The sequence below is a fragment of the Coccidioides immitis genome, assembly GCF_000149335.2.
Source record: "Coccidioides immitis RS genomic scaffold supercont3.2, whole genome shotgun sequence".
Taxonomy (NCBI): domain Eukaryota; kingdom Fungi; phylum Ascomycota; class Eurotiomycetes; order Onygenales; family Onygenaceae; genus Coccidioides; species Coccidioides immitis.
This window is the reverse complement of record NW_004504309.1, coordinates 100,761-120,675: the sequence shown is the minus strand read 5'-3', so window position 1 is coordinate 120,675 and position 19,915 is coordinate 100,761. Positions and strand designations below refer to the sequence as shown.

The following is a 19,915-nucleotide window of genomic DNA, read 5'->3' as shown; positions in this document are numbered from 1 at the left end:
GCCTGCTTCTGTTCAAAGTGTTTCTGAATGACTTGAGTAACTAACTAGTTAATGGAAAACCTCACTCCGGGCAGCGGGTATCCGAAGAAGTTAAAACAAGAGAGAGAAAGAGGCACAAACTTCGAGAGTTAAGTGCACAGAGTGAGGCCAACCACGGTGTACAGAACCGTCGGCTCCAGAAAAATTCATCACAACACCCAATCTACTCCGTAGTGATGTACTCCATAGAGGGCGCGCAGGTTTGAGCAGATTAACCTTAGCGAACGGAGCCGTCATGATGCTGATGCTGATGGCTCGCGCGAAGGGGCCGGACTCCACCCGTTCCTTGTGCCCGCCCTCCGAGAACTTCCAAGCTCTCTTGTCCGCCCTTCCACCCCCCCCCCCCCCTCTCGTCCCCTTCTGCCCTTCCGTTAAGTAATAATGTGCTCAACAAACCCGCCCAGATAGTTCTGAGATCGTGCTTCCTTTAAATTCCCCGGCATCCCCGCCCTGCCGCTGTTTCACAATGACTCTCTCTCACTATATAAACTCCGTCCTCAGCATTGTCTCTCTTCTTGACTTTGGTTGATCCGGCGTTTTTATCTCCCTTCCATTCTTCGCCAGAGAAAGGGGAAAAAAAAAGAAAAAACAAAAAAAAAAAAAAAAAAAAGGAACACAAAGCCAAAGAGTTCCCCGCAAAGGAAAAAGAAAAGTATTGCTTGCGTTCGACTTCCTTCCTGAGATACCCATAGTGCTTTCTGTCCGTCGCCAAAAAATGGATATGCACTCGGGAATGAGCATGACCTCAACTGCCGCCATGCCCGCTTCAACGATGTCCATGGGTGCTAGTGGTGGTGGCCACGGCGGTCACGGAGGTGGTACCGGCTGCAAGATCTCCGTAAGCTGACGGCCTTGCGCAATGAAGCGTTTGAGAGACAACTGTACTGACTGACGCTGCTTTCTCCCCCCTTAGATGTTATGGAACTGGAATACCATTGACTCCTGTACGTCTCATTCGATGCTATCCTACGATAATGGAATCCTACACCGAGCTGTTTTACCAGGGAAACGCTCTCGTCCCATCTTAGCACTTCAAACACACCCCTTTTTGTCTTCTTTTCCTCTCGACTGACTCCCTATTTTCTCCCTTTAAGGCTTCATCTCCAGCACCTGGAGGATTACATCCAGAGGCATGTTTGCCGGTTCATGTATCGGTGTCGTTCTCCTCGTCATGTCTCTCGAATTTCTCCGTCGTCTGGGCCACGAATACGACAGGTACCTGGCCGGACAGCCCTCCATATTCTCTCGCAGGCTTCCCACTGGCCATAATACCCCGCCAAAAGGCGTTGCCGCTACCGCCGGCGTCACTGTCCCGCAGCCCGGCTTTGCAGCCCGACCGAGAAGACGAACGTTGCTCGAGCATACTTTGCGATCGCTGTTACACATGGTCCAGTTTGGTGTCGCCTACTTCGTCATGCTGCTCGCCATGTACTATAACGGTTACTTCATTATCTGTATCCTGATTGGCGCTTTTCTCGGCAGTTTCGTCTTCTCGTGGCAGTCTCACCTGGAAGAGAAAAAGTACGGTTTTCCCGTCCTCCCCTACCTGAGTATCACACCTTGCTAACCTGTGACCCTTTTTTGTTCCCCCCAAATATAGCGATGCCTGTTCTGTAACCGTATGTTGTGGATAGTAATTCTAAAAGGCCGTAAAAAAGGAGGTTATATCATCAAGGAGTTGGAAGGTCATTTTGAATTAGCGACGATGTTTTAGACCAGCTGTTTCGGGCTGAGTATGACTTATTATAATATCCTAAATAGTGCGTAACTTGGAATTTACATCTCCTATCCCCAGCTCCCCGGTTCCCCGTTTCCATTAAAATGACCCGCCTTGACTGCTGGCATAATGCTTAGAGAACACGTGGGACCACAGGGCTCTGTACATACATGATCGGCTTTGCCTGGGGTCAGCCCATGCGCATTACCGAGGACACCAGTAGCCCCGTAATCGCCAAGTTCAAGCTTTTGGAACCGCATCATAATAGGTACTTGGGAACGAGGAATACACTTGATGTTACGGCTTCACCATCCTTTGCGTGCGCTTCGAGGATGATCCTTCAATCGGTATTGTCCTGCGCTGCCTCGGAGGGATAGCTGACATGGAGGACACCAGGGTAGCAACGTGTTTAGACCACCCTCATGCAGTACAGAGATGCCAGGGGGCCTTGTTTCTGCAGTTGCTCCCTTTGATCCTGACCCTTGAATCCCCTCGTTAAGTTCTAAGGTTGCTGTGGAAGTGTGTCATGAACCAAAAAAAAAAAAAAAAAAAAAAAAAAAAAAAAAAAAAGGTGTGTGGTAATGTGATTGATTTCGAGGAAACGGGCAATTACTTCGTACTCCGGATATAACTAAGCACTGATATGGCGGGAACCCTAGTTATACAACAACGGGATGATTCCCTATTTTCGCTAGAGCTGGAAGCCCAACCTTGCACCGTCGGTTATAGCGCCAGCGGTAAGCAGCAATCCAGGTCTCCGCCGAGCAATCAACAAGGAATATCCACTCCCATAAAACACTTAGCAAACGTTATCCGTGGGAGCAAGGAAATTCCCGATGAGATAGGCTGCTTATCTCTATGCTGTCTCCCAGGGGTAGATGTGCTACACCGCCACCAAAATACTCTTCTGAAGCATGTCTTGCGGACACCGATTCCTGTCTGTTTAGGAATGGCGTTAGGGGAGTGTGGCTGATCGGTTAGGGAGAAGTTGCCTACAAGATCGAGGTATTGATACAGTTTTGGCGCGCTGATGGTCGGATATAGTCGACCGTTACATGCGCTCAAACCCTGAGTAAAATATTTCCGTGAAAAACCGGAATCAATTCCGAGGGTCACGCCAAAACATACATACCTAGAGGCTGGAAATGCATTCGCCTGAGGCCCCTGGGAAGCTCGGGTTTTCGAAGCCCAAGGCATATATAGACCCTAAAAACGGACGCAAGAAGATGGATGCCGAATGTATGGCCCATCCTTGCTTGAAGGGCGTTGAGCTGTATGTCAGATCAAAGGAAATATTCCGTCTTTACGGGTCTCGACTGGGGAACGTGTCTCTGGTCTGCTGGCACCGCGGCGAATAACTTGAAGGTGGGTTTAAGGTCTTCCCGGATTTCGCAGACCGACGCCATGTTTGCACATCGGTAGCAATAATTGGGAGCGCTCCAGACCGTCACCATATTTTGATTGTTGAAGTGATACTTGTAACCTTCATTGACGAGTTGATGGGCCCGAGCTATTAGGGTAAGGTCGTTGACCTCACAAAATTCATCGGCTACCTTGCTTCCGAACAGCCAACCTGAATGTCCGGCATCAGCAAATGTCGAGGGGAGACAATAGACGTCCGAAGAAGGTTGTCACGTACCTGCACCTCTTGGGCTGACGGCCCACGTTGTCGATGGCTCTTCGTCGGGGTCCGACCAGACCAAATCACAGAACGCACCCTCGTGGGGGATCTCTTGAGCCCTAGCGACTATTCTCACCTGGTCAAGGGTGCGGATTTCCGGACTAAGTCCACCATGAACACAGAGTACCTTGCCGTCCACAATGGCACCAAGAGTCATAAAGTCGAAGACCTGGCAGCAGGCCTTCCATACCGACGCATTTCCATACTTTTGAATGCACTCTTCGTAGAATCCATAAACCTGAGTGATCTGGCGGGATTCATGGTTGCCTCGAACGAGCGTGATCTTCTCAGGGTATCTAATTTCAAGGGAGGAGATCAATCAGTATCTTTCTTTCCTTTTTTTCCCCCCCCCCTTTGGGGATGAAGCGATGATCACTAACTTTGCCTTTAAACAAAGAAGCAAGGTAAGGGTTTCAAGGCTGAAATAACCCCGATCAACATAGTCACCCAAAAAGATGAAGTTTCCGGTCGGAGAACCGTCTGCGTCTCTGCCGCGCTCAATTTTCTCCGCCTCGTTATTGCAGACCTCTTCTTGGTCTTGGTCTTCTTGTTGCGGACTTAGCCTTATCTTCTTACGTAGTTTCGGGTCTGTGATAACAGAGGGAGGTTCGATATCATCTGATGTTATGACGGCGGGTGGGGAGGAAGGGGCTTCGGTGCTAGGTTCACCGGGCATGCCGCCAGCAACGCGGAACAGCTCGAGAAGGTCGTAGAACTGGCCGTGGATATCACCGCATATGGTTACAGGGCTAGAGACGGGCTGGATGTTGGATTCTGAAGGGAGCCCGAAAGGGGAAGTCAGCGTCTGCTTTTCGGGGAACATCTGCACGGAGAGCGGCGCACAGGAGGCGGAGGCAATGGGAACAAACAACCTTCCATCATGTATTCCTTGACGATCTCGCACAGCTGCTTCATATGGTGCTCGGAGAGGTATTTACAGTCCTTAGCAGCTTCCAGCCATTCATCTGGGCCGGCACTCCGTTTTAGGCGTGCCGGTCCCGGTTGGGGCACCGGTCTGTCCACCATATTGAGGAACCTTTTGTACCTAGTTATCAGGTGGGAGAATTAACCGCGGAGGGCGGTGTTTGAAACGGTGGGTGGGGTGGGGAGGGGACGGCCGGCTTCGACCACGGAGCTAGATTTCGAAGATAATTGAGTGTGAAGAAGACAAGTGCTCGATGGGACAGGGTGAGGGGGGAAGTTGGCTCATGCTCTGCTTCGTGATGGTCGTCGGTCTCCTCGCGGGCGGGGGTTTGAACTGTTGAACCACCTCAACTCGCCCACCCGGTCACAGTCGAGTTACAAGAGGCGCTGAAGACAGCAGGGGCTGGGGCTTGGGGCTGGGTTAACTGACTAAACGAACTGGGGCTTGGCTGCGAAGATTATGTCATCTTCCCCTGTGGCAGTCAACAAGTTAACTAACTAACTAGTTATAACTAAGTAACTACGGAGTACGGAGTAGTTAGGTTAGGCGGGTGGTTGAAGATAGGAGACAGGGTTAGGGATTCTCAGGATGCCACGGGCAGGATACTGTCTATTCTGTTGAGCTGTGATGCGGATTAACCCTCCCGGAGCATGTTAGTTAAGTGATGATCATGGCCACTGCTGGACAGCGGAGCCAACTGACTAGTTACTTAACTAACCAGTCAACGAACTATGTACAGTACACCAGCACTTAGTCCACTCCATACCGATGCACCCGACACCTCTGAAGGGCCGCTTGATTTGACAGGGAAATACCTGGGATCAGGGCGCATTGTATCGGGAAGAGAGGGCGAAACAATGATGCCAGATCCGTGTTGACTGTCTGTTTCGAATTGTCCCTTCGTGAACGGGCCTCTTCGGCAACCCTTGTCCTGGGATGGAACTGGCTGGACAGGGAGCGCACCCACGGCTGCTCCGTACGTCTTGTGATCAGTCTCAACCCATCCACGGGGAGTCAAACTCACCTCATCGCGCATGCAGGAAGATCGCGTCATCTCGTTCTTCCATCAAAATTTCTTTTCGTCGAACTTGAACCGCCGTGAGTTGCCTTGATCCAGTTTCTTCTCGCAGACCTCCTCTGGATGTTTCTTCGCCTGGGTTCGGGTTGGGGTTCACTAACAGATCAGCAGAGTATTCTTCTCTTTTTTCCTTCCTTTTTTTTTGAAAAAAAAAAGAAAAAAAAAGAAAAAGACACGATATTATGCAGCTGCAAAGACGGTTTCTCATGCTATCTCTCTGAAGATGGCTCTGTGACGAGAACATAACTGTTGATGAGCAACGGATCCCCGCTAACGACGATAAGCATGCCGTCGCGATGTTCGGCTGCCCCCTCCGGTTTCCCCCTTTCCCTTTCATATACTTCTATCGTTCCAGATCTTCTTTCCGGCGAAGCCATGGCAGCGGGCAAACGGGAACCGAGAACCTAGACCTGAAGAGCAATGGAATGAGAATAAGACACAGGAATGGTGACGCCGTTGCCGCTGCAACGCTCTCCACCTCATCCGAAATTGACACCCTCTCCCCTTCTTTATCATCTATTCACCCCTTGATGCGTATATCTCTAGCCAAATTACTCTCAAACGACGAAACCGAATTGCAACGCCTGGGAGATGCATGTCGAGAGCTCGGTGCTTTCTACCTTGATCTCCAGATGACAGACATCGGCAAAAATATCATAAAGGATGTGGACAAATTATTTTTGCTTGGAGAACACTTTTTTGATCTTTCTGTTCAAGAAAAGGAGAAGTACGACATGGGGAAGTTTGGTGGCTATTATGGGTGCGCTCTTTTTTTTTTCATCCTTTGCTGTTATTGTCACTCCTTTCAGCCGTTCGTCACGACGCTAACTTGGCTGGTATCCAGGTATAAGGGCTACTTCAATCGAATGCTCGACTTGAAAGAATTCTATGCAGTTTCAAAGGACGACATACTCTCCATACCGTGCCCCAGGACCGCTTACAAATCCAAACCCGTCCTTCCCCAGCCTTCCACCATCCAATCCGCTCGACCAGCCATCCACTCGTATATCGAACTATCTCACGCAATTGTAACGATACTACTGCGTCATCTCACGACACTTTTGCACCTTCCCGTCGGAACTCTTGAAAACTTACATCGCCAAGGGGCTTGTAGTGGGGATCAAGTTCGCTGGATCAAGATCCAACCGAGCCAAGAATCCAGAATCAACCCTGGAGATGAAGTTCTATTAGATGAGCATTCCGATTCCAACAGCGTTACTGTGCTATTCAACACCCTAGGAGGATTGGAGGTTCGGCAGCCATGTCATGCCCGTCAGGCTTCTGCTTCAGGCGGAAATGGAGCGGACGGTGCACCTGGTCGCTGGATCCAGGCAGGACCACTTCCGGGGCACTGCATCATTCATCTGGGCGAGCAAATTGCAAAATTATCCTCTGGCACCCTTCGAGCCAGTGTTCACCGCGTCTGCATCCTTCCCGATCATCAAAAAGCTCAGACCCGATATTCCCTTGTTTATTTCGCCAGACCCGAAGACAAGGTCATTTTGCAGCAGCTTGAGGGCGTTTCGGTTGTGCCCCGGCCGGGAGACCTTACAAAGTCGAGCCATACGGAAGAGACGAGCACGAAAACTGCGGCAATCGCCCGTTGGATTAAAAGAAAAAGTAAAGTGTGCTAAATATATCTATCAACCATGGACTACCATGTATTCAAATAGGGACAATAACGCATAGCAATATACATATTCTGTATACATACATGCAGTTATGAGCTAAGTAAGGTGGTGTACATAAAATACAGCTTTTCTAATGTGGTAATGACCTTTATAATGTGAATTTAGCTTACGAATCTGTCATTTACATATATACCTTTGTTTTGAAAGCATGCTACCAGAGCTGCTCCCTATTCACCCAACCATCTTGTTCCAATAATATCAGCTAGGGTGTTTTGCAGGCAACAAGTCTCAAATAAAAACTAGTATAACAAACACTCTGCCGCTGCGACAAATGTAGAGCTTGGTTCATCAATTAACAACATCATGTGTGAGGTGGGTATAAGCAACTATTCTTTACTAATTCTACAGATTAAGTCATTCAACTATTTAGTAGAAATATTGACCTGTTATTCTGGCAAAGACACTCGAACGCCCAGAAGATAGGCAATTAAGATACCCATAACCCCAAGAGCTAATAATACTGCAGATGGAATGTTCATTTTACCGCGAAACTTTTGTTCCTGTGCGCGGGATTCCGCCGACGACCCTGATGGTGGTGCTGCGTGCTGCCTTTCCTCTTCGAGCAAATCGTGTTTAACAAAGTGGCCCCTTGGTTCTTCGCCCCTAACATGCGGCTCAACACTTAGCAGTGTAGGGCTCTCAACGATTTCGACCTCGTCCTTGGCCTTTTCTTCATAGCTGGCATACCCGGTGGGAAACCTTTTAACGAGGCGCCGCATTTCATCCATGGCACTGAATTTCACTTTCATTAGGTGCGGCGGGACCTTGACTCTGATAGCTGGGGAGGACTCACATCTGCCTATAACGTGGCTCATTGCGGTAGAGAATTGAGAGGAGAACATGGAATTTCCTGGGTTGACACGTCAATGAAAATGAAACAAAAGCAGGTTGGTGTTGGATGAGATGCATACATGGCGTAGAGAGCATTTCGGTCATCAAATTCGTCTGCAGGATGAGAGGGAAACTCTGGCATGTACTGTGCATACGAATCGATGTAATCCTTGCCTAGGCGATACCGGGGATTTCGACATACCGCAAGGTCCGCTACTCACGCCGTCAATTTTCCATACATCTGGTGGTAGAAAAAGACCACTGAATCATACCTTCATTATGGCCCCAGTATGCGCAGCTGTCGAATATGCAAAGGTCCCGACCTTCAGCTTTATGCTTAATATTCCCAGGCCATAGATTTGAATGAATAAGGCAAGGCTTAATCTTCCTTCCGCCTGCTTCCAACGGTCGAAGCAGGCGTGGGATAACTTTACGAAAGAAGGCAACCTTGAGTTCGGAAAACTCATCACTTTGCCCCTTTATACTCTCCTCGTAATCCAGCAAAGATTTCATTTGTTGGGACCAGAAGGACTCCCAGGAATCGCGCCACGAATTGTCCACTGGAACATGGCCGAGATGGGTCGAGACATGGAAGCCAAACTTGCCTTCAGGAGACTTTCCGGCGCTTCGAGTATGGAGGCGGGCGACAGCCTCCGCCCACTTGCGGGGGTTTGGGAGGCGGTCCGACATCTCCACAAAATCGCAGAGATAGAAATGGACGTGAGGCTGGGATTTGTATGTTCCCCATGCAATTGGCTTGGGAACATGCTCTGGGATGACTGCATGCAACGCAACCTCCGCCTCAAAGGCACTCGCCATCATGGTGCGTCCATCATCGCCTTGTTTGCCCTAACCCATATCTGTCGGCAGTCCATTCCACACGAAGAGAACTAGGTCCTAACGAGGGTCAACACATACTTTCTTGAAGTATACCCGGGTATCTTCGTTGGCTAGTTCGATCTCGATTCGCGCAGTTTGAACCCACGTGCCTGGCCCTCCTGGCTCCACGGATAAAATTCTGGAACCGGCAGGAAATTCTGGTACCATGCGGCTGCGGGTTAGTGGATTCCCCCTAATGGGTAATCAGCAGATGCGCTCTAACCGGCTTTGACATTTTCATCTATTTCAACGTTTTCCCCAAACTCGTCTGCTTGATATGGCTTTCTTTCAGAGACTACCATCTTTCCTTCGATGATTGTGGCTCTGCGATAATGGTAGAGGTCTGAACCAGGGCGTGGCTCTTCTCAGAGAGCGGTGATCGCAAGGTTAACCAACTCACATAAATACTTTGGTCTTGACAACCTGGGTAGAGTTATATTGCAAGCATGGGAAAATGGGAGCCGCGGTGCTTTGTTGAGCTGCACCTAGGCCTTTATCCAAGATTATTTTTAGTCCCAGACGGACGGCCCAATCCTCCTTCGCCGTTAGCCGCCGAAAATGAGACAAGGAGTCCGAGCTGTGCTGCACATTGAGCTTTGAAGGCACGTAGTAGATAACTAAGCCAATTTGCTCCTGGCTCACCCTGACTTCATCGTGGATGCGAGTAGTTAGGCGCTGTGTACTTTATTCATTAACCATGCACTCTGGAAGGAGGACGTTGGTAGTCAAATGCACAAACTTACGCCGTACTAACATTACGGAAACGGGCCGGGACGGGTCCAAGCCGTGGTTAGCCCCAGCAGTCTGTTTGCTAGTTAGTGAACCAGGACTAACCTGCTTATGTACGAAGTCAACTGGCTACACACGGGTACAGGGTATGGAGTACTCCGTACGGAGTACATTCTCTCTCAAACCAAGCGCCAAAATACAAGTTAACTCCTTTGTATCTATGGTTAGCCCTTTTATTAATACTCCGTACATACTGTAGAGATAGGACTTCAGAGCAATGAACCTTTCTGGCGGAAGATAATCCTGTTGTTTAGAAGGTATTGCTTGCCCTCCTTGAAGCCACCATGACCATGAACTAGTGAAATTGTTGGCAGCGAAGAAAATTGACAGGGGTCCGCGGGGTTGTCAAGTTTATGGCGCTGGCTTGGAGTCTAGGAAAATCCGAGTTTTCTGTCGATTTTCTGTGACGGCCACGCCATCTACCTTCCGCAGAATTTATCTTGACAAATCGGTGGAAAGGCTTCGGATTTGCGAGCGCGCTCGGATGTTTCTCTGCTTGACGTTCATCGTAAATTTGCCCTTTGGTGGCAATGCCAACTGCCCAATGCATCCCAAATGAGTTCGGTAAGCTCTTGAGAATGACTCTGGCTTCATATTTCCATTCTTACAAAATCCTCGCAGATAAGCAAGCCGAAAAACCTATCACAGGATGTCGAGCGACACACGAAACCGCTGTCGTTCATCGAGCGTCATCGCGCTGCCTCAAGTTCCTTACAATCCAGTTCCGATCTTCGTGACCCTCTGGGCCTGAACTTACTCTACGAGCCCCCGGATTCTCGAGTCGATCTGATTTTTGTACGTGGTATCCAGAGTTTGAATCCCATGGATGCTACGGCTAATTGTTCATGCCTCAGGTTCATGGGCTTGGAGGTGGATCGCACAAGACATGGAATATCTCGACCGACCAGGACTCCTTCTGGCCGAAGGAGTGGCTGCCGCGAGAAGCCGGTTTTGAACACGCTAGAATATATAGCTTCGGCTATCGTTCCCACTGGGCGAGTAAGCGCAAAAGAGCCGCCACAATTCCTGATTTTGGACGTGCTCTTCTTGGGGACATCTGCGATCATTTCGCTATTCAGAACGGCCCCAATGTGAGTGGTGAATGATCGGTTTCAGCAGGACCTGGCTAACTATTTCTGGAGCTGCCGATCATTTTTGTTGCGCATAGTATGGGCGGCCTTGTTGTCAAAAAGGTTCCGTATCTTCGGTTGGCTGCAGCGTTGATGGCCCGCTAACCGCTGAATCAGACGTACATTTTGGCTAAACAAAACCCGATCTATGAAGAAGTATCCCAGCGAATACGCGGCATGATTTTTCTAGGCACTCCTCATCGAGGTGCAGACTCGGCACATCGCCTGAGTTCCCTGTTGAATCTCGCTGGCAGGTATGGCTCAAAGAGATTCGTAGATGAGTTGGCCCCGGAATCAACGATACTAGAGGTTCGACTTGTTACCATTATATGATCGACATGTAAACTCACCTCCCTTTGATAGGAAATAGAGGAGGCTTTCGCGAGTGCATCTCAAGGCCTTTACCTCTGCTCGATATTTGAAACGGTGGAAACCACTATTGGGTTTGCTCGCCAGATGATAGTTGAAAGGCGTTCTGCACTCCTAGGTACGAGCGAAGGGAACCTAATTTCCTCAACATGAGAAGCGTTTTCGTTGCTCATGCATAGTCTGCCAAGGCCTTCCCTCGGAGCGTATCCAGCACTTGAACACAGATCATCGTCACATGTGCAAATTCCACGACCCAGATGACCTCAATTACAAAAGCCTTCGTCTCAAAATCTTAGCTGCCATTCGTTCTATTGAAAAAGGTAAGAAGTCCTGTCAATAGCAGGTTTTGCTGGAATTTGCTAAATTGCGAAAGCCAACCATCCGAAAAAGTTGACTTTATCTGAACAGTTGAAATGGATATCAACATATCTTAATGACCCGCAATATCATATCGATGAGTTGGCAGAACTTACTGGAGAGAAAGAAGACGGCTCTTGTGAATGGCTTATAAATAGGCCTGCATTTCGTGTCTGGCTTAATCTCCCCTCGACTGGTAACGAAGCTGAGCTTCCTGACATATGGAATGTTAAAAGGAGTCCCAAGCTATTCTGGCTCAGCGGTAAACCCGGCACGGGAAAATCAATGGCTGCTGCTCATGTGATTCAATACATGGAAGATAATAACCTGGATTGCATCTTTTATTTCTTCAAGTATGGAGACAAGACAAAATCTTCGATTTGCAACCTATTGTGCTCTTTCGCCTTTCAACTGGCCCGTATTAACACCGACGTTCGACAAATGCTCCTAGATATGGCCCAGAACTGTGAACGCCTCAACTTTAATAAGCCCAGGGAAATGTTGGAATCCCTCTTCAACCCTCAAATATTACGCGAGAAGTTGCACGCGACCTATTATTGCGTTATAGATGCACTGGATGAATGCGACGCGCACTCGACTCTCATTTCTCTGCTATCAGAGCTCGCCAAGCGATTACCGTTGAAAATATTTATGACGAGTCGCTTAATTTCAACGATAGGAAGAGATCTGTTAAAGCAGAGCCTGCCAGTATTTGTGGAACAAATGAAGCTCGAAGATTCTTTAGGCGATATTGAACGTTATTTGAATCGCCGGACAAATTCGCTACCAATTGATGACGAGTCAAGTCGTGAAGACCTAGTGGCACAAATTCTTCAAAAATCCAATGGCTGCTTTCTATGGACGACACTTGTTTTCAATCTGCTGAAAGAGGCGCATGGCTTCGGGGCAATAAAAGCATGCCTGAACCTCGTGCCGGTCGAAATGAACGAATTGTACGAACAAATTCTTAAAAAGTCAATTAAGATATCACAGGATATTATACTAGCACAGGCTGTTTTTAGATGGGTTATTTGTGCTATAAGGCCCCTTACATCAGACGAGCTCCTGGAGGGACTACAGCATGATGTGAAAGACACCCTAGCTTCTCGTCGGGACGGTATTGGGCCTCTGTGTGGACACCTAGTTTATGTCGACGAAAATTCCCGAGTGCAAGCACTACACCAAACATTCAGAACCTTTTTGACAGATAAATGTCCCCTAGCCGAGTTTGCGATAGAAAAAAAGCAAGAGCATGCTCACATCGCAAATGTCTGCCTAGCTTTCCTGGCTGGGAGGGACTTTTGTGGCTCGAAGCCAATGGACATTTCACGCCCACCAGCTTACCTCTCGCCATTCGGTAAATACGCCACTGTTCACTTTTCTGACCATATTTCAAAGTCCTCATCTGGATCAGACGAGCTTCTCCTTTCAATATACAAGTTTTTTCGATCTTCGAACGTTCTAGCGTGGATCGAGAACCTGGCCGAATCCGGAAACCTATCTATTCTAACTCACACTGTAAAGAATTTGAAGTCATATCTAGCCCGACGGGCAAAATATTTGCCACCATTGGGCGAGGAAGTCCAGACAGTAGAGACATGGATACATGATCTAATTCATATTGGCACTCTCTTTTCTCACAATTTGCTTGCTGTACCAAAAGCAATGCATTTCCTGATTCCACCCCTTTGTCCACGGAAATCTGCTATATATGGTCAATTTTATAAAGAGGAAAAAGACTCCTTCAGAGTTGTTGGCATCACTGATGAGGATTGGGACGATCGCCTAGCGAGCTTGCTCTACCCCGACGAAGAAGCTTTATCGCTTGCATGCAGCGACAATTATTTTGCGGTGGGGCTATCAGACGGAAGTATATTTATATACCAGAGTACAACTTGCGAGTATGTCAGGAAACTGGATCATCCCGGCGCCGTGGCCAAGCTTGCATTTGCCAGGCTGCGCCCCTTGCTGGCGTCTTGCTCACCAAATAAACTGATCCTGTGGAATACCCATGATGGCAGCTGTATCTGGACAGCCCGTAGACGCGGCTATCTGGACCCCATGGCGCTGGGCTTTAATAATGACGATTCAGCTATCTCGATCGCCACAAAAAAAGGTCTGTCTTTCTTTCAGGTATTGGATGGGAAGGAATCCGAAAGTTTCAGTTATTACGCCACCGAAATAGGTTCTTCCGAAACAAAGAACCCTAACTCTGCATGGAATGCACAATTCTCCCCAGATCTGAACCTTTTGGCCATAATCTACCGTAATAGGCCCATTATCCTGTGGGACGTCGCTCTAAGACGCACATCGCTTCAAATTGTGAAAAGGGGTTCTGATGGGGTATATGAGACTCCCAATGCGAATGCCGTGGTGTTCCACCCGAATTTAGAAGCGCATCTGATAGCCGTGGCTTATAATGACGGTGATTTAGTCGTGCATAATTTTCGAATAGATCAGCAGACGGCGAGTTTTCCACTTCTTGCTCAGACCCTGGCCGTATCCCCTGACGGGCGGACTTTGGCGACTGGAGACACTCATGGAATCATCCATCTTTTCAATTTTGAGACCTTAAGACTGTCTTATCGTATTACAACGGACACCTCTCGCATTCAGGATATCGTCTTTGATTCTAGCTGTCTTCGTTTCCTTGATATTAGAGATGATCGCTGCAATGTCTGGGAGCCGTCTGTGTTGGTGGTCCTCAAAGAAAGCTCGGATGATACGTCGACAGAACCTTGCAGTGAAGAAATTCCCCCTCCCATGCAACGCAAAGATGCTAGGCATTGGGGCAGCGAATTTTATATCTCAGCGATTGCAGGCCACCAAGATAATTGTCACTTGTTTGGTGGGAGGTCAGATGGCTCTGTCGCCGTGTTTACAACTGAAACCGGCAGCATTGTTCAGGAGCTTTGTAGCCATGCGCATTCTGGAAGAGTCCATTTGCTCGACTGGAATGAGAGCAAGTCTCTCCTCACAAGTATAGACGTGTCCTGGCGTATCATTTGCAGAAAGATTTCTCGCAAGCAAAGTGGAGAATGGTACACTGAAAGGACATTGTTGGATAGGTGCACGAGGAACGCTATTCTTCAGGTTTTAACTAATCAACGCGGGGATCGACTCTTGGTGTCTACAACCTTGACAGATATTGTATGGAATCTTGATGCCCAATGCTCAGAAATCAACCGCTTCACACAACAGGAGAAACGCCAGTGGGTTGCACACCCAACGAATCCCGAGCTCCTGATTTTGATTCGAGGCGGAAAGGCCTTTACTTTTGAATGGACACAATTCCATATGACTAGCGGAGAATGCGGCGTATCATTAGAATCCCTCTCCGCGGTTGATCTGGGCTTTTCGCGAGTTGTCTCATGCGAACAAGCAAATAAAATAGCGGCAGTAAGGATGAGTAAGGGCAACAATGGCAGAAAATCGAGCGAAATACAGCTGTGGGATGCGGTTCACATCAACTCTGAAGCTGGCGGTACGCCATTGTGTGCGCGATACGAGCACTTTGCCTATGACATCAATGCTATCCTTGGTGTTGTCGAGTCGTCTCTCCTCTTTCTTGACTCCGAGAGTTGGGTTTGCTCCGTAAATGTCGGAAATCCCAAACATGAAAAGTTCTATACTCGCCACTTTTTCATTCCCTTTACCTGGCATCGGAATAAAGATCTCGTGTACTATGTCACGGCTAGCGGAAGGATTGCTTTTGTGGTTGGCGAGAACGTAGTCGTGTTCCATCATGGACTTCAGTTTAAAGTTCCCGTTCCCTTTGCGAGGGCGGAGAGCATTGAGGAGGTCAATAGGAAAGAGGATGGTTGATTTTCATCGCTAGAGTTGGCAAATTTAGTGTATATTTGTCGATTTTCTTTTATTGTTTTGGGTCAATTTGATCGACCCTGTACTCCCTACTCCGTAGTTAACTAACAAGAAAGTTAGGCATAGACATGTACGGAGTTAGCTGCTGAAGTCCCTTCGTACGGAGGAACAAATCGCATATCGAATTTGACCGCGGAAATGCCAAGCTGAGTCAACTTGTTAGGGAGTACTCCGTAACTCTCAGTAAAGTTATTCAGTACGGGGTAAACGGAGTACTGTTATGGCTACTCAGCCAAACCTCTCCAATATCAGTCTGCTGTACTCTATACGGAGTAGTTGATCCACTCCTTATCAGTTATCTGACTGCTCGGACAGCGCAGTGAGTTTGTCAAAGCTGACCGCAACAGCGCTGGACATGGTTTGGGATCCGAGGCCGACCAATTAACTAACTTGGTTATCCACAGGATAACTAGCCGGCGAGTGAACTTTTAAAAGTCGTTTGTTCGGCAAAATCGCCAAACAATAGCGCGACGCAACCATGAATGTAGTTAACTTACTGCAAGGCAGAGCCAGGATTACTCGACCTTCACTCTTTCGGCGCTTAGATGATCGTCATGCCTTTTTCACGGGAAGCGAGCGGAAGTCTGTGCCTTAGGAGAAAGGGCTGCATTGATTGGCGAATTCGATGAGTCTTGTCCCTTGCAAGCGAATCTCGCACTGCACCCCCAACATTTGTCCCCATTTGGCGCCCAAGTTTCTTGTACCAGCCCATCGACTCGGAGTCCGTTTCTCTTTTCTACAACATCATTGTATGTGCAAGAAATGGCGACTAGACCCTCAGAGCATTGCCCTGAACAGGCTACAACGGCAGAGGAAACGGCAAGCCGGACAAAAAGCCCTCTAGTCACTGGCCCTCAGAATATCAACGCACCACCGTTTTCTGCGTTTACTGAGACTGAAAAGAAATGGATAAGCTATGCTGCTTCTTACGCTGCCATGTTCTCAGGGCTCAGCACCTTCATCTACTATCCGGCTGTTGTTCCGTTGAGTCGAGATCTCTCCGTTTCTTTGGAACTGATTAATCTCACGATCACGTCGTACCTTGTGGTAGCAGGTGTGGCTCCTGCTTTCATGGGCGATATGGCGGATCAGACAGGCAGAAGGCCAGTATACCTTCTCACATTTTCATTGTATGTCGCCGCGAATATAGGTTTGGCATTACAATCTTCGTTCCCTGCACTACTGGTTCTCCGGATGGTGCAAAGCGCTGGATCCTCAGGTGTGTTGCTTTTCAGCCCTATAGCCGCCTCCATGCTGACAAGTATCGCACAGGCACTTTCGCTGCGGCTTATGGAGTTATAGCTGATATAGCAACCCCCGGTGAACGTGGGTCGTATGTTGGAACCCTGATTATGTTGTGGGTGTGCTCCAATCAATCTACACTACTAGTGAAGAGGCTGCTGATCCGAATAGTACATGCACTGCTCCCAGTCTTGGCCCTGTTCTAGGAGGCATCCTAGCGGAGAAGCTCGGCTGGAGATGGATTTTTTGGCTTTTAGTGATCATGTCTGGAGCGCATCTCATCATTCTTGCTTTGTTCTTTCCAGAGACCTCACGAAAGATAGTCCATAATGGAAGCGTGCAGGCACGCGGTATCCACAGGACATTGTTTTCCCTTCTCGCCAGAAGAGGATCACGATCTGATAAATCTGAAGGAATAAAACCTTCAGAGGGATTAATGAGAAAAATTCGCATCCCAAACCCGCTGACGAGCATTCCAATCTTGTTCCACAAGAACTCCCTTGCTATAATTTTGGTGGGCTCCATATACTACACCGTATCCCGCACGCTGGGTGCCTCTCTATCAGCCCAATGTATCGAGATATATGATCTGAACTATTTGGAAGCGGGATTAGTGTATTTGCCCACTGGGTTGGCGGGCATGATATCGTCTTATTCTACCGGTATGGCAATCTCCTTCACACGCCCTAAAGCTATGATCTGATGATGTGGACGTTTGAAAGGGAAATTGCTTGATAGAGATTATAAATACATTGCAGCAAAACTCGGTCGCGACACTAATTTGCGGGCGGGGGAGGATAATGATGACTTTCCAGTCGAGAAAACTCGACTTCGGAGCGTATGGTATCTGATCATAATTAGTTCTGCGGCAACTTTGGGTTACGGTTGGGCGCTTTATAAAAGAGCTGTAAGGCCTATGTTATACCCCCTGAGCCAGAGGTCCAAGCAAATCAACTAATAGGTTATTGTGCTACAGCATATTGCTGTCCCTCTAGTCATGCAATTCCTCAGCGGACTCAGCATCACGAGTATTTTCACAGTACGTATATTTGCCCTTCCAAAAAAATCAGATATACCTTGGTATTTGAAACTGACATCCTGTTAAGATATGTGGAACCCTACTTACCGATCTCAACTCTAATAAGTCCTCCACGGCGCAGGCCGCCTATAACCTTGTCAGATGCGTTGGTGCGGGGGGAGGCGTAGCTGCACTCCAACCGATCATCAATGGCGTCGGCTTGGGCTGGGGGTTTACACTTTATGCATTCTTTTGCTTGACCAGTGTGCCTGTGTTATGGATTTTACAGACCAAAGGTATGAAGTGGAGGGTTTCAGGTAAAGAAGGATAGGGAGGTATATTTTAGAACGGCATTCAAACGGATCCAAACAGAGGAATGACGTCAGTATATGTCTTATTGGCGTTGCGGGTTCCCACAGCGAATACTCCGAAGACGCCCTTCAGTTGATAGAAGTCTTTGCTGCTTCCCCTTTCTTATCCGCTCCGAAGTTCTCACCGATATTTGGGATTGAGGGATATGAGAGGCTGCTTCTGGATTAAGGTAGGGAGAAGCACCGCTTTATTCGAAATATCTTCTCAAGTTATCTCCTTCCCGAAAGCTTCGGAAATAGGGTAGTACCCTATGAATGGCATACCGTAAATATATCTTTTGAGTTTTGTGGCCTGCAATTGCGACTGAAGCCCCGCATCAGCGCTCCCGTTTATTGTTCGCTGCTCCCAACGAATAGTTACCTGGGAGAAGAAGCTGCCACTCTTGCGACGGACCTAACTGCTGCCTTGTCAATAGACTTTACCGGTCATCTTCTCTCGTATCGAAGCCGGGGGCAACATTGTCCGAATTGAAAGGGATTTCTTAGCTCGTACAGGTACTCTAAAGATTTCCACCCACACTGCAACATTAAGTCGATCGGTCACGTAGCTTAACAATGTTTGTACATTCTCCGCTGCTTGGGCTCGCAAGCGAGCTGCTTAACCGGAATGGCTTCTAGCTTCGTGACGAGGCATTCATAATGGTAGTTGAAGGGGTGACATCCAAAGAAACATTCTACTTTCCTTGCTATTCCACTTTTCCGCGACGTCTTGTTCCGCTTATGCTAGCATGCTGCGGAATGAGTTACCGTTCGACATTGAGCTCCACCTTTTCATCGCTTGTTCACCGTTATCTTCTCCGCTCGGATACTTTCAGATATTCATCATCGCTGGCTCCGTGATGCCTGCGCTAAGGGATCTGCAAGTGAGTACAGCCATCATGCGCAACGGGAGCACATATATATAAGCCCTTACCAACAACAAGCTGGGGCGGAGACAATTGCAGCATGTCCGGGATCGGATGCTGAGTTGCAATGCCAAAGAAATCTCTGCGCGCTCCGGATAGGTTCAGTATGTACGCAGTATACTCTCACTACTCCATTGTATAGGAAAAAAGTCAAGCGGCGGCCATGCATCTAGCAACTAGTCACAAATTCGCACTCCCACCCACCTAGTTGCGTTTCCGAGTCTCGAGTTTCTTGCTGAGAACAGCCGAAGCCAGCCAATTGGCCGCGTCCACGCCTGTGATTTGGAAGGCTCCGTCGCCAATATGGCCGGGGAGGTTGTTCCAGGCTGACGGGTCACCTACAGCCCGGCGGATGCATCAAGAAGAGGGGTTTTGGCTCTCCCTCAAATCAGACAATGGCGCCCTAGCGCGATGCCGCCCCTCCGCGACTTCATTGACCTGATTGCATGAGAAGCATGAGGTGTTCAATGGACGTGCATTGCTGGCTCTGCGTGGCTTCCTTTTTATAGGTCCCATGCCCAAGAGAGGCCACCGACCCGCTCTGCAAGGACGGGAGACAAGATAAATCAGCACTTGTTGCTTTGGTAAACGAGATGGCATGATTTGCCCATTTTCGGTTCTGGTGTCTGGCTCTGAGCCGATGGAGACGCAGGTGCTCTTGGCGCACGCAGGAGCAAGCTGCTGCGCGTACAACTGCGGATGTCCACTTTATCGCGTGGACATCGGCAAATCAGTGTGGTTTTAAAAGCATGGTTTTGCAAAGGCGGGAAAAAAATAAAATAGCTGGTTATTTTCTCGCTGTCCTCTGTAAACTAACTCTGATGAGGGGGCAATCGTCGTCACCTCATTCACGTCGCGGCTGCGATGCAGGGTGGAATTGCCACGTCAAAGAATCAATTGCGATGATATTTTGCACAACCTGCATGCGGCAGTGTGATGAAGCCTGCTTTGTCTGCAAGCTAATAACAAACTGAGAACTTTATTCTCATTTCCATATTCACTGATTCGAGG

At 48.4% G+C, this 19,915-nt stretch overlaps 6 protein-coding genes across 6 annotated transcripts; 4 read left to right on the top strand and 2 right to left on the bottom strand.

The window, feature by feature from the left end:
- The first annotated feature begins 526 nt into the window (after nt 1-526).
- Nucleotides 527-1,837, top strand: CIMG_09817 (high affinity copper transporter). The gene is made up of 4 exons (XM_001240195.2): nt 527-877; nt 953-983; nt 1,134-1,560; nt 1,640-1,837. Exons 1-4 carry the CDS (start codon nt 755-757, stop codon nt 1,671-1,673), a joined length of 615 nt encoding a protein of 204 aa, XP_001240196.2. The 5' UTR covers nt 527-754; the 3' UTR covers nt 1,674-1,837.
- Nucleotides 1,838-2,327: 490 nt separating this feature from the next.
- On the bottom strand, nt 2,328-4,705 carry CIMG_09818 (serine/threonine-protein phosphatase). The gene is made up of 4 exons (XM_001240196.2): nt 4,310-4,705; nt 3,818-4,211; nt 3,396-3,733; nt 2,328-3,329 (listed from the first exon to the last, which is right to left on the bottom strand). The coding sequence occupies exons 1-4, from the start codon at nt 4,461-4,463 to the stop codon at nt 3,040-3,042; spliced, it is 1,176 nt and encodes a 391-aa protein (XP_001240197.1). The 5' UTR covers nt 4,464-4,705; the 3' UTR covers nt 2,328-3,039.
- A 929-nt stretch (nt 4,706-5,634) lies between these two features.
- CIMG_09819 (oxidoreductase) lies at nt 5,635-7,244 on the top strand. The gene is made up of 2 exons (XM_001240197.2): nt 5,635-6,200; nt 6,285-7,244. Exons 1-2 carry the CDS (start codon nt 5,737-5,739, stop codon nt 7,072-7,074), a joined length of 1,254 nt encoding a protein of 417 aa, XP_001240198.2. The 5' UTR covers nt 5,635-5,736; the 3' UTR covers nt 7,075-7,244.
- A 273-nt stretch (nt 7,245-7,517) lies between these two features.
- CIMG_09820 (uncharacterized protein) lies at nt 7,518-9,259 on the bottom strand (the record flags this gene model as incomplete). Its single annotated transcript, XM_001240198.2, has 6 exons — nt 9,065-9,259; nt 8,881-8,999; nt 8,235-8,811; nt 8,043-8,175; nt 7,925-7,981; nt 7,518-7,863 (listed from the first exon to the last, which is right to left on the bottom strand). The coding sequence occupies exons 1-6, from the start codon at nt 9,141-9,143 to the stop codon at nt 7,518-7,520; spliced, it is 1,311 nt and encodes a 436-aa protein (XP_001240199.2). The 5' UTR covers nt 9,144-9,259.
- Nucleotides 9,260-10,185: 926 nt separating this feature from the next.
- CIMG_09821 (uncharacterized protein) lies at nt 10,186-15,311 on the top strand (the record flags this gene model as incomplete). Its single annotated transcript, XM_001240199.2, has 8 exons — nt 10,186-10,194; nt 10,252-10,425; nt 10,485-10,721; nt 10,773-10,823; nt 10,878-11,069; nt 11,124-11,247; nt 11,318-11,449; nt 11,503-15,311. The coding sequence occupies 8 exons, from the start codon at nt 10,186-10,188 to the stop codon at nt 15,309-15,311; spliced, it is 4,728 nt and encodes a 1,575-aa protein (XP_001240200.2).
- Nucleotides 15,312-15,886: 575 nt separating this feature from the next.
- Nucleotides 15,887-17,959, top strand: CIMG_09822 (multidrug resistance protein; the record flags this gene model as incomplete). The annotated part of the gene is made up of 6 exons (XM_001240200.2): nt 15,887-16,587; nt 16,641-16,725; nt 16,782-17,272; nt 17,333-17,517; nt 17,572-17,649; nt 17,717-17,959. Exons 1-6 carry the CDS (start codon nt 16,131-16,133, stop codon nt 17,957-17,959), a joined length of 1,539 nt encoding a protein of 512 aa, XP_001240201.2. The 5' UTR covers nt 15,887-16,130.
- Between the last annotated feature and the right edge of the window lie 1,956 nt (nt 17,960-19,915).